The sequence below is a fragment of the Alexandromys fortis genome, unplaced genomic scaffold (assembly GCF_014885135.2).
Source record: "Alexandromys fortis isolate MF-2015 unplaced genomic scaffold, M_Fortis_MF-2015_v1.1 scaffold_77, whole genome shotgun sequence".
NCBI lineage: Eukaryota > Metazoa > Chordata > Mammalia > Rodentia > Cricetidae > Alexandromys > Alexandromys fortis.
The window spans coordinates 6,931,736-6,944,291 of record NW_026067967.1 but is presented as its reverse complement, the minus strand read 5'-3'; the positions used below and the strand labels follow the sequence as shown (position 1 = coordinate 6,944,291).

At 57.5% G+C, this 12,556-nt stretch overlaps 1 protein-coding gene across 4 annotated transcripts; it reads left to right on the top strand.

Annotated features, from left to right (window-relative positions):
- The first annotated feature begins 718 nt into the window (after positions 1-718).
- Tsku (tsukushi, small leucine rich proteoglycan) lies at positions 719-11,499 on the top strand. 4 transcript variants are annotated; one of them, XM_050154489.1, is made up of 3 exons: positions 753-875; positions 4,698-4,807; positions 9,091-11,499. In XM_050154489.1, exon 3 carries the CDS (start codon positions 9,099-9,101, stop codon positions 10,161-10,163), a length of 1,065 nt encoding a protein of 354 aa, XP_050010446.1. In that variant the 5' UTR covers positions 753-875; positions 4,698-4,807; positions 9,091-9,098; the 3' UTR covers positions 10,164-11,499. The 4 variants fall into 4 exon arrangements, with proteins under 4 accessions (XP_050010445.1, XP_050010446.1, XP_050010448.1 ...); XM_050154491.1 differs by lacking the exon at positions 753-875 and adding an exon at positions 1,067-1,845; XM_050154488.1 differs by lacking the exon at positions 4,698-4,807 and having other exon boundaries at positions 719-875.
- Positions 11,500-12,556: the final 1,057 nt, after the last annotated feature.

Here is a 12,556-nt window from a genome sequence, read left to right as displayed (position 1 = left end):
CACACACACACACGTATATCGATGTATATATATTATTCTTGCATAAATTTCGGCTGGAGAGGAAGGCTGCAGAGGGAGGGAAAGTCTTAAGCCGCTACTACAGAGCAGTTTCCCTTCTTGGAAATGCAGCTAGAAGTTGACATTCCCTCCAGGAAAGAAAAAATAAGTCTGTTACGTCTGTTGCTTCTCCCTCATTTGCTGTCTGCCAGCTTTCGCTCTCTTTTCTCTCTCTCTCTCTCTCTCTCTCTCTCTCTCTCTCTCTCTCTCTCTCTCTCTCTCTCTCTCTCTCTCACACACACACACACACACATTAATGGCTCGAGACCCTTTTTTTAAACTTTTTTTAGTGGGAGGGCGGAGATTTTGAGAGAAAATCCTCATCCACCCATTCTTACCAACTAACTCAGCGTGCACGCGTGCACGCGCGCGCGCGCACAGACACACACAGACACGTACACTCTGGCGACCTCCAGATGTTCCCAAGCCAGCGGCCATCTGCTGAGATTACCGGGCCGCCCAAAGGGGGAAGGCAGAGGGGGCAGGGATCCTGGTTGCAGGAAGCTCGGAGAGAGAATCTTAGTGGAGTGGGAGGGAACCGCGCACTTTTGAGACGCTCCCTAGGGTGGAACCCGTGCTCGGCCGGCGGGCGGGGGCTGGGCGGCGAGAGCGCCCTGCTAGACTTGCACTTTGAGGACGCTCCCTGAGCCTCTTGGCGGCGAGCCGGGGCAGCCACTGGGTGCCCAGCGAGGGGAGCCCGGCGGCGGGCGGGGACTCGGGGCGGGACGTGCGGCGCGGAGAAAAGCAAGCGCCGGCCCACCGGCCAGCGCCGGGCCGCCTAGGTGAGCGTGCCGAGGCGACAGCTGTGGACCTGCCAGGTGGGTGCTGTCCCGAGGCGCAGCGAGGTCGGCGTGCCTGGGGATGTCTGGAGCCTCGGACTCCAACCTCGCCGCCCCATCCCGTGGACGGGCGGGCGCGAGGGGCGGGTCCGGGTCCCGCCGAGGCCCCTCAACTTTTCCGGGACACCGGGCCACAGCGGCGCAGGGTCGGGGGAGGGGGAGCAGCAGGGGAGAGGGCTTTCAGGAGACAAAGACTCCGCCTGGGGGCCGTGGGCGTGGGCCGGCGCCTCCAGGGTCTTTGTAGGAACACGTGCATCTCACGGGAGTGGGTCTTTGGTGGATTTGGGTTCAGAAGCCAGCATCTGCCGGTGCCTTTGTGTGTGCGTGGCTTGGCACGGCTGTCTCGCGCCAGTATCCCCGCTCCGCAGCCTGGCGCTTGGTTGTGGGGACCGGTGGGCGCTCCGCGTGTGTCCGCATACGTGGTCTGTGCCTGTCGACGTGTCTGGGTTGGGTGTCCGTGGGGCATGTGTGCGCGCTCAGAGCCAGAGCTGCCCCGACTCTCCGCTTCCCCTGCTGTCCACTGTTTCCCCCCTACTTGGCTTCAAACTTTTCTCTGGGTTCCTCCGGCAACGCCTGCTGGCAGCCCTCCTTTCTCTCTCTCACCTCCGGAGGTCCTTCGAGCAGCCAGGGAGTGGGATAGGATTGGTGGGTCGGGGGTGATCTGCAGTCCCTGGCGACTGGCCCGGGCCAGGATTGGGCGGAGCATGCTGGACACCCTCACAGGACCCTAGTGGGAGGAGGGAGGGACTCGGCTGGTCCGGGCTCCGGCCTGAGGCTGGAGACCCCGGAGTAGCGCGCTGCTGGCCGATGTCTGCCTTGCGCCTCTGGGACAGAGTGAGTGTGGATGGAGGAACCTGGCAGTTTGGTGGAGAGACTTGCTTGGTTTCGAGTACCGCTGTACGTTTATCCGGACTCCAGGGTTGAGAGGACCAAGCTTCCGATCCCATAGGTGAGAAAGGGCAAAAGCTTGCTTGCATTCGGCCTGCTGGCGACCCCTAACCCCGGATGGGCTCTGGGGAGAGGGGGGCCTTGCACACTTTCCACGGGGTAGGGCAAGCCCCGTTGAGATCCGGTCACTGTTAAGATGGGGGTAAGAACTCCTCGCCGCCTCTGGAGCAGAGCGCGCAGTGGTGGTAACCAGCGTCGGGAGCTTAGCTGAGAGCAGCGCCCGCCCACACTTGGCCAGGCCAGAGGCGACTGACTCAACTTAGATCTTTCCTTGCTCCATGCTATCCTTTAGGATAAGTCTAGACTTACAAAGCCCTCAGAGTGGGAGGGGTGCCGTTCTGCCTGGGCTTTTGATCCTGGGTGGCAAAGATAAGCCAAACACTTCTTTTCCAACCCTCCACCCCAATCTTTAACCAAGAACTTGGTCCAGTACTACGGCGGCGGCGGCGGGGGGGGGGGGTTGGGGAGGAGAGCGCGGAGGGACACGAGCTGGCCACAAACTTGGGAAAGAGGCAGGGATGGCCACTTTTCGTTTCTAGTCCTTCCTCTTGAAAGAGGGAGTACTGAGTGCCTTGTGATCACTCCCTTGTGATCCCAGAGCCTGGAAACTATTGTGTTCCCAGGCATTAATTTGTTCCTAGGAAGAGCTGGAATGCGCTGTCTTGGGGAACTTGAGTCCACAGGACTCCCACCCACCCTGTTGCACTGACCCGTGTAAAGGCCAAAGCTGATGTTGCTTATTTTTACATGACAGACTGGTCAAGAGACAGAGTCCAGACCAGTTCTCTTAGTCATTACTTCTGGCCCAAAGCAGAAGCGATGTATCTGTTGGAATTCAACCATCCTTTCTCAGGGCACCCAGCCTAGGAATTGGGGATACTTCCTGAAGAGGTCTGGGCCCACCCTGGAAGTTCCAGGTTCCATAGGAGGGGCCACGGGAGGGACCTGGCAGGGCGCATGATTCCACTTAGGGTTTTGAAGTTTTCCAATACACAGCCGAGCCAGGAAGAGCCTCCCACAGTACATGCAGGGCTGTGCGTGTCCTGGAAGTGGTACACACAGGTGGTTGCCTTTGTTTGGGGGGGGGGGGGGAGGGGCGGGGGCAGGGAGGCAAGGTTTGGGTGTTAAGGCGTGGGAGTTACTCAGAGGCTGGGAGGGGAGGCAGTGGCTGAATCATAGAGCATCAGTTTGGGCTGAAGTGAACCTGACTGCAGAGAACTCCTGGAGGAAGGGGTGGCCTTGGTCAGTATAAAGCCTGGCCCTGGCTTGCGGATGGTGCCGGAGTCTGCATGTCTTCCAGTCAGAAAGTCTGGGAGCTGTGTCCTTGCTCCGTGGCTTCCTCCCTCTGTCTCCTGTCAGATCCTTAGTCTCCTTCAAATGGAGTTTGTGGATTGATGGGTTGCGGATGTTAAATAGCATGGCAGATGATACACACACTAATAGATTGAGATGTGGTTTTGGGGTGTCTGATTGCATTGTGCGAACACAAGTGGAGGCAGAAGTGGCTTGGGCCTCGGTCTTACACCTGGTTTTACCGCTAAGCCGAATTCTGAGTTCCAGGAGGCCCCGAAGCAGAAGGAGTCCTCTCTGCCCGTGGCGTTTTATTCCTCTAGCCCCCCCCCCCCCCACCATGCTAGTATCCACACTGGAGCTGGACACCAGACATGTTCCTCGACAGTCACAGCCCAGTGAGCCTTTGGGGGGGAGGGGATGAGGACTGGGTTAGGCTGGGAAGGCCTCACAGAACAGGTAGCTTCTGAGTCTAACAATTGAGAGTTTGTGGAAGACCAAAAAAAGGAGGGGTGTGGGGCTTTGCCATCTTTGTCAAAAGAAATAGCCTATGCAAAGGCAGAGGTCCCCGGGGAGTGACAGGCTTCTAGCCTGAGAGGCTGTCTTTGTGGAATGGGTTTTAGATGGGGCACCGCGGTGGGGTCTTGATCTTCAGTCGGAAGCTGTCTGTACTCTAGTGTCCAGCATGGCAGGGCAGTGGTTCGGAGCTATAGCAGTGTTCAGAGGTGGAGGCCACAGGGCAGGTGGCTACAGAGGTGTCCTGAGTTTGACCTAGGTAGGGTGGGGTGGCCACCCCCCTTGAGGAAGAGGAGAGACACAGCACCCTGCTGGCCCAGGGGTGACTGCTCTTTTGATGTCAGATTCCCTTTCGGTCATAGGTGGCACCATTGCTGCAGCCTCCTCTGGCCTTCATGACTTCCAGATCCCAGAGGAGCTTGGTCATGGGACCCTGAGAGATTCCAAGGCCTCTAAGGATGGCTTTTGAGCTCTCCGTCCTGTGTGTCTTTAGCATCTCCTCCCTGACCCTGCAGTCACCCACAGAGGCAGGACTGAACATGCGCTGAGACCCGCTGGTGCCGGCGGGCTAAGTTCTTGCTTCCCTAAGTAGTCGGAACAGGCCAGGCTGGGAGCAGCATGGGGCTCCTCTCTATGATGCAAGACCAGACTCGGTCCTCACAGTCTTTGGAAGCCTGCGAGGTTGCTACCCAGGCTGCAAAACCTTTCTTCTGCCCCGTACAGCCTCTCCCTGTGTTCTCACGTGCTGTTTCAGATTGGTGGGATCCTGGCAGTTTTCCCAGAGATCAGCTGGAAGGACAAGGTAGCGTCTGAGCCTTGTCTGTATCCCTGCAGCTGGTACTCCTTGGGTGGGAGGGTGCTGAAGTTCCAGGCCCCACCTGTAACTACGATGTCGTGAGGGAGGCCAGGTGCTCTGTTCAGAATACGTGGGTCCAGCCTTTCTCTCCTCACTGACCGTGAGACCCTGGACAAATCATTGAACCTCTCTAGAATCTTTAAACAGCCATAAGACAAGTGCAATGCCATCTAACTTCCTGGTTTTCGCAGGGTGACCGAAGCTAACAGTTGAGGATTCCTGGGACAGGCTGAGGTGTCCTTTGGTAACAGTGTCACCATCTGTGTGCCTGGGGCCTCACCAGCAGACCTGTGTCTGAGAGGTCAGTGTGAAACCATGGACCCGCGGGGTGCCTGCTTCTGTGTACAGGAACCTGGTGGAACATGAAGGATAAGTCACCACCTCCAGAAAGTTTAGAAAATCATGGCCGTTGGTGACCGCCAGGGTCTAAGCATTTACGGAGCAGGATACACCGGCACTGTCTTCCCCAGCTGCCCGTCACTTCTTGTCCCTGTGGAAGACTCTGAGGCTCCAGTGGGCAGGGCTGGATTCCCAGCTGGCCCTTGGTCTAGTAGCCGACCCACATGGCTTCTTGCTGTTTTTCTGTTGCTGCCTCCTAGCGCCCAGGTCTGACTTCGACCCCAGGTGGGGAAGGAAGCCTAGGTTAAGGAGGGGAGCGGCTCACACTTGATGTTTGAAATTTGAATTTTCTCAGTTGCCTCTCAAGGAGGCCTATTGGTAGCCTGAGGTGTGAGAGGCCAGGAAGGAGGGGTGGTGGGAGACTGTGCGAACAGAGATGGCTTTGTTCCACTGGCCCCGGCAGGGACTGTGATGCAGGGGGCTGTGTGAGGTGGTGGGTTCCAGTTCCTGGGCCTTGTCCTCCTGTTGTCTTTCCTTTGCATCCCCCTGGGCCTCGGGCATCCATCGTCTCCAAGGGCGCTGCAGCTCAAGGGCCTGGAATTCCCTGCGTCCGTGGACGGCATGAACAACCCTGGGTGTGTTGGGGAAGTTGCTACCCAGATGACAGAGAGGGCTCATTCCTTTTGAGGATTCAGACAGGGGTGGGAGAAGGGCATCTCCAGCTTCCAGAGGCCGTCTGTCTGGGAGAAGATGATCTCGGTCATGACAGATTCGGGATGTGATGTGGAGAGAGCCCCCTGGAGCCGCCAGACCCATCCCGTTCACGCCATTCATGCTTGGCCTTCAGTCACTGTGGACTTGACATGGTGGGCCCCCAATAGCTCATGGTTGGGCCTCACAGGGCCCGCCGTCTTCCAGGCTGGAGCTGTGTGAAGTATCTTGCCTTCTTCTGTTGATCTTTGACTGTCTTTTATGTGCAGAGCGAGGTTTGTAGAAAAGATCTCTGGACCAGAGGTCTCTCTGGCCCCCAGCCATCCTTGGTGGCCGCCTGTCTGCTATCACCTGCCTGAATGTCTGCATTGCGTTCTCTCCCAGAGTAGAGATCCAGGGACTGGAGGCTGGGCCGCAGGCATGCTGGGACAGAGATGAGGGGATCAAACTGCTGGAAATAAAACTGTGAAAGTCTCAGAAACCTAAGCCTCCCGGGTTCGAGATGTTCATGGCATTTGCTATGAATAGGGGCCCTCAGATTCTCATCCACTCACACCCTGGCAAGGCTTAGCCCCATGGTCTGGGCTAGGATCAGTACTAAACCCCTCGCTGTGAAGGTGGGAAACAGAGTTTCCCAGAGAGGAAAGGACTGGTGACCGCCACAGTCCAGGCGGGACAGTGACTGGATTTGTCCCGACACAGTTGCCCCATTGCTATTTTACCAGCAAGTCCTGGATGGAGCATGGCGAAGCGTGATGTGGGGGTGGGCGGTGCTCTCGGTCCGCCATCCAGCCTGGAGAGACACAGTGGCCCACGCTGTATATCCGTCAGTGCCTTGGCTGTACTGGGAATGTCTCCTGTAGGGGGACACAGAGTGCTTACAGCAGCTCTTAGAAGAACTGTCATACCCCCCCCCCCGGGTCTCCATATCACACAGGTTGGCAAGTAAGTGACTCTTCAGATCCTTTAGCCAGGGATGGGACGGTTGGTCCCACTGGGCAGCTGGCTGTCACCTCCTGTTTCCCACTAGAGTTCCCCAGGGTCTAAGTACGACAGCGGGGGGCCCTGGGAGATGTCTGTGGCTCAGCAGAGCAAGGCCCTGGCCTAGTGTGTGTATCAGTCAGGTGGGATTCCGCTTGTGCTCCTGTCCTCATTATCTGCATCAGGGAGGGATGTGCTCGGCTCTTCGCGGATACGGTGTGGACCTGTGTGAGGCTGCCAGGACAGACCTTGCCGTCCCGTGTGGAGCACAGGGCTGGGGCCTGGAGGAGAGAAACATCTGTGCCGTGTTTGCCCGGCCGGTTATATAAGCTAGGGTTCGGGAGAAGCAGCTTGGCATTCTGTGGACACATTGTATAACCACCTCTGGGAACCAAAGGGTAATCTCTGGACCCTTTGTGCTGTTCGTTTAAACCCCCAAGGAGGGTGGGTAAGAACAGATCCGCTTAGCTGGGGGGCGGGGTAGGGGTGGTGGTAATGAACACTTGAAGAGCTCCCTGAGGAACAAAAGGGGCCTGGAGCAACTTAATATTTTCCTCTTGGTGCGAACATTGGAACCCTCTGTCCTGCCTTGGCTGGGACCAAGCCCAGGATGCACCTGGGCAGGGTTTAATCCTCAAATTGGTCTCTACGAAAGGAAGGGGTGGATGAGAAGGGCCCCAGGGTGGAGTAGGGGAGAGGAGCCCAGCCTCACTTCTCTCTGGCCCAGGACAGAGCCAGGGTGCAGATCAAGTGTCTGCCCCTTTAAAGTTTCATGCAAGGCAGGCAGTGTTACCCAGCTGCTCCCCTGCCCCCAGTCTAGAAGGTGGGCAGGTCCTCACCCCTCCCACCTCACCCTATCTTCTTCCCTGGAGGCCCATGAAAGGGAGACAGGCAGGAGGGCAGGCCACCCAGTGAAGAGCCTTCTATCTCCTGAGTGACTGCCTAGGGAGGAGGGGCCACTTAGAGGTCCTCACTGCATAACCCTCTTGTGCGTGCCCATGCTGAAACCGCACAGCGGCACACAAGACTTTAACTAGACGTGAACGCAGACCTTGAGTGTGCCTGACCTAGGCAACCCTTAGATGTGATAGCATACACATAGTGTCAGGCTTATGTAATGGCTTCTATTGTAATCTCACAGAAGGAACTGAGGTCGAGGGGTGGGTCTGTGGGTTGAGCTGCAGCATCAGTGAGGGAAGTCCCTCCTGGACTCTGCCCTGCTTCCCACCAGGCCTGCTGGAGGCAAGAGACTGAGGCAGAAGAACTGAGCAGGCCTGGGTGTAATTCAAGCCCAAACAAGGTGCTAGTTTGTTGGCAAGGTCCTTGTTCTTCCTGAGCCCCATTTCTTCTGCACAGTGGGGTAACAAGCCAGTTGCCTTTCGCAGTTAAAGGGGGAGGGGACAGAGCGGTCAGCCAGCTGTTAGCTGGGAGTAGGGCACAGGCAGGAAAGCAGGGGCTTAGGGTGATGGGTGTCCCGCGAGCCTCTCTGGGAGTTTAGACACCGGGTCTCCAAGAGGGGAAGATGCTAAGCTGGGAGGTATAAGGGCAGTCACTGCAGGAGGAGTGGGCTCATTCCCTGCCATTGACAGAAAAGGATCCTGGCTCTTGTGTCTGCTCCACCTGGCACCACCATGCTTAGCTGCATCCATGCCTGCTCCACCTGGCACCACCTTGCTTTAGCTGCATCCATGTCTGCTCCACCTGGCACCACCATGCTTTGCTGCATCCATGCCTGCTCTACCTGGCACCGCCTTGCTTAGCTGCATCCATGTCTGCTCCACCTGGCACCACCATGCTTAGCTGCATCCAGGCCTGCTCCACCTGGCACCACCTTGCTTAGCTGCATCCATGCCTGCTCCACCTTGCTTAGCTGCATCCATGCCTGCTCCACCTGGCACCGCCTTGCTTCACTGCATCCATGCCTGCTCCACCTGGCACCGCCTTGCTTCACTGCATCCATGCCTGCTCCACCTGGCACCACCATGCTTTGCTGCATCCATGCCTGCTCCACCTTGCTTAGCTGCATCCATGCCTGCTCCACATGGCACCACCAAGCTTAGCTGCATCCAGGCTTGCTCCAGCCCTTCAAGGCTCAGTTCTCCCTTGTCAGATCGAGACAGGACCCCGCCTTGTAGATGGTTGTGAGGGTTGGAGGAGACCATGCCCTGAGGTGACCCAGCGCCCAGCCTGTGGCATCTTTTCGGTCAAAGCTAATGAAGCCCCCTAACTTGGCCCCTGTACTGTGAACGCCTTTCCAGCATACCTGGTTCCCCAGCAGCCTCTGAGCCCTGTATCAGCAGGTTTCACGGCAAGATGTCCGGGTACCCTCCCTTCAACCAGAGCAGGCCGCTTGCATCTGATGCTCCCAGCTGAAGATCCGCTCCCCTGACCTAACCCCTTTAACCTTGCAGGTGTGGAGACTGAGGCCAGAAAAAAGATGATCAGGGTAGGAGTTAGGAGTGTTCAGGAGCTGGGGTGCATCCCAGCTGTGCCTTACAGGGCAGTATGAGCGTGTCTGGCACATTCACCCCTCACCCGTGGCTCTCTTTCCAGGTGCCACCATGTGGGGCTCCCTGTTCCTGCTGCTCCTGGCTGCCGGCGGAGTGCGGACCACCCGGCCATGCTTTCCCGGGTGCCAGTGTGAGGAGGAGACTTTCGGCCTCTTTGACAGCTTCAGCCTGACTCGGGTGGACTGCAGCAGCTTGGGCCCCCACATTGTGCCTGTGCCCATCCCTCTGGACACAGCCCACCTGGACCTGTCTTCCAACCGGCTGGAGACGGTGAATGAGTCGGTGCTGGGGGGGCCGGGCTATACCACACTGGCAGGCCTGGATCTCAGTCACAATCTCCTCACCAACATCGCACCCACTGCCTTCTCCCGCCTGCGCTACCTGGAGTCTCTCGACCTCAGCCACAACGGCCTGGCAGCCCTGCCGGCTGAGATTTTCACCACCACCTCCCTGAGTGACGTCAACCTCAGCCATAACCGACTACGGGAGGTCTCCATATCTGCCTTCTCCACCCACGGCCAGGGCCGGGCACTGCACGTGGATCTGTCCCACAACCTTATCCACCGCCTGCTCCCCCATCAGCCCCGGGTCAGCCTGTCTGCACCCACCATTCAAAGCCTGAACCTGGCCTGGAACCGGCTCCGCGCTGTGCCCGATCTCCGAGACCTGCCCCTGCGTTACCTCAGCCTGGATGGGAACCCCCTGGCTGCCATCAACCCAGGTGCCTTCATGGGGCTGGCAGGCCTCACCCACCTGTCCCTGGCCAGCCTACAGAGTGCCCTCCAGTTAGTACCCCATGGCTTCCGGGAGCTCCCGGGCCTGCAGGTCCTGGACTTGTCAGGCAACCCCAAGCTCAAGTGGGCAGGAGCCGAGGTGTTTTCGGGCCTGGGCTTGCTGCAGGAACTAGACCTGTCGGGTACCAACCTGGTACCCCTACCTGAGATGCTGCTCCATCACCTCCCTGCTTTACAGAGTGTCAGTGTGGGCCAAGATGTGCAGTGCCGGCGCCTGGTGCGGGAGGGTGCCTACCCCCGGCAGCCTGGCTTCAGCCCTAAGGTAGTCCTACACTGTGGAGACACCCAGGAGTTTGCTGCCAGGGGCCCAGACATCTTGTGACAAATGGCGTGGCCTGGGGCCACTGGACAGACTGTCGTCCTGGGCTCGCTCAGGTCCCAGCTAACTTATATTTTAATGTGCCAATGCCTGTGGGGGGTCCACAGGCCTGTGTGGCGGCATCTCAGTAAAGCTGTGGGCCGGGGATAGCGTTCCTACCTGGGACCTATACCCAGTAGCGAAATCTTCCCGTTTGTCTCAGTGGCTCACTTCCCGGAACTGTGAGCAGAGGGACATGGATGCCAACCAGACTCTGGTCCCTTCCCGAGCCCCTGCCCTAGTTGTCCCTAAGTGCCTTCTCTTTGGTCCGGGCTGACCTGACCCGTGGTGTGAGAGGGTGGGTGGGCGCCACCGTTGCAAATGATGACTCGGGTCGTCTGACTGAGGGTTCCTTTGAGCACAGTGTCTTCTCACGTCGTCTGTGCTCTGGGCCCGTGAGGCCAGCTTCTTCCCCATTCTCATGGAATCCTGGATAGACTTAATTATTTAGAAGGATTTAGAGAGAAAATCAAATCCGGCCTCCTCGGAGGACAGATGGGAATAAGGGACTGGGAGCAGCAAACCTGCTCACCTGAGGTCCCAGCCTCCTGCTGAGGTTGGGGGCTGTGTACTTTCCTCTCTGACATCCATCCCTCCCCCTTGCTGGGCACCCTGTTACCTTGTCTGTGCTCCTTCCCGTCACGTGACAAGGTCACGGGTTGGGGGGACTCTAGGTCCAGTGGCCAGTTTATGCTACGAGCAAGGTCAGTCCGCCCTTCAGAGCCTCAGAAGCTCGGGACACACCAGTCCCAAGCCCGTCAGTTTCTCAGGTGGGGGCCCCCTAGCATCAAGACTGGAAAGGTGCAGATTCTCCCCAGAGACCCTGCCTCAAGATTCTTCCTAAGAAGTCTGTGGAATTGTGGCTGTCCTGCCGTGCGCTCCAAGGGGACTTGTGGACTTGCTGACGGCCCGTCAGTCCTCCAGGAGTGGGGCAGAGAGAGACAGGGTTTCCCCTTCCCGTTGTGTTTATCCCCGGGGTCGCATCTCAGTTCGCCGGCCCTGGGTTCCTTCCTTTGTCTTCTTCATCTTGTAAGAGTCACTGCCTTTTCTTCACCAACTGTCACTTTTAACCCCCACCTCTGCTGGCCGGGGATGGAAACGAAGAGAAACGGATTTGCTCACTTTTGTAAGACTCTTCGGGGCTCGTGTTGGGGGTGCTGGGAAGAAGCCAGCTATCGGTGACCACGTGGGCACTCTGGCTGGCCCCGGAGATGCTCACGAGGCAGTGAGAGCTCTTTCTTCCCACACTAGCTCTGCCCAGCCCCTGAGTGGTCCTTGGTTTAATAAATACATAGAAGAATGCTTTTTGTCCCATCATTGCACCGGAATTTGCTGACGATCGCTGGACCAGGACTGGGGCTACGAGGACAAGCTAGACCCCACCTTGGGCAGCTTGTTCTCCCTAAAAGGCCAAGAGTCTTCCAGAGTCGGATGTGTATGACGACATACAGGAGGCAGGTACTTGGGTAAGCTAACCCTCGCATTGTAGCCTGCACGTTCTTCACTTTCTCTACCCCCATCCAAGTTACCCACCTCCGTCCACCGTCTGTGCATCTTCAGCCGCGAGGCCCTGGCACACACCCTTGTCTCGGTTCCGGCTGTAGCTGTGGAACTCTGTCCGTATCCTGTCCCTCAGCTCTCTCTCATCTAGGACATCCAGTTCCTAACGTGCCTTAGAAGCTTTTCCAAAGTCTCCCTCAGCTCCCTCTTGTCAGCTTTGGCCGTCACGGGCCTTGAGCTGCTGTGGTCTCTAACTCCTGTTTGCACACCCCCAGTGACCTCACACTTGAGTGACAGCTCACTTCTGGCTCCTTAGGGGCTTTGGGTTGTCGGCAGGTTGGTTCTTGTGACTGGCCAGTCTAGAGAGGTATCCACCACTGTCATCTCCATGGACAGCCGTCTCTTGCTGATGCCTACAATGCCAGGCACTGCGCTGAGCTGCAGAGTATAACCCCTGGGGTGTCTGACCCGGGGGTCACACAGGATCCCTAGCTGAAAAAAAGTTTAAACTGTGTGGAGGATCAGAACACCTCAGGAGAGGTAGACCGGAACTTAGGAAAGGTCATGGGTGAGGAGTCAATGGCACAGAGTCCTGGGTTTCTTGTTAATAAATCTCCCATGGTGACTGCGTTGGCAAGAATATCTATCCAACTCCCTGGATGGATGCCCGTTGTTGGAATGTTCTGGACTCTGTGCAGAAAGAGCTGAGGAGGAAGGGTCCCAGTCCCTGTATTTCCTCAGGCGGGGAAGACGGAGGCCTCATAAAAAAAAATTTTTTTTTTTAAAAAGCCACATTAAAAAAAATTAAAGATAGGGACCAAGCCTAGATGTGGGGTTGGGTTGGAGGGTAGGGAAAG

Excerpts from the sequence above, each read along its gene's own strand:
- Tsku (XM_050154488.1), top strand. The coding sequence starts at position 9,099 with ATGTGGGGCTCCCTGTTCCTGCTGCTCCTGGCTGCCGGCGGAGTGCGG.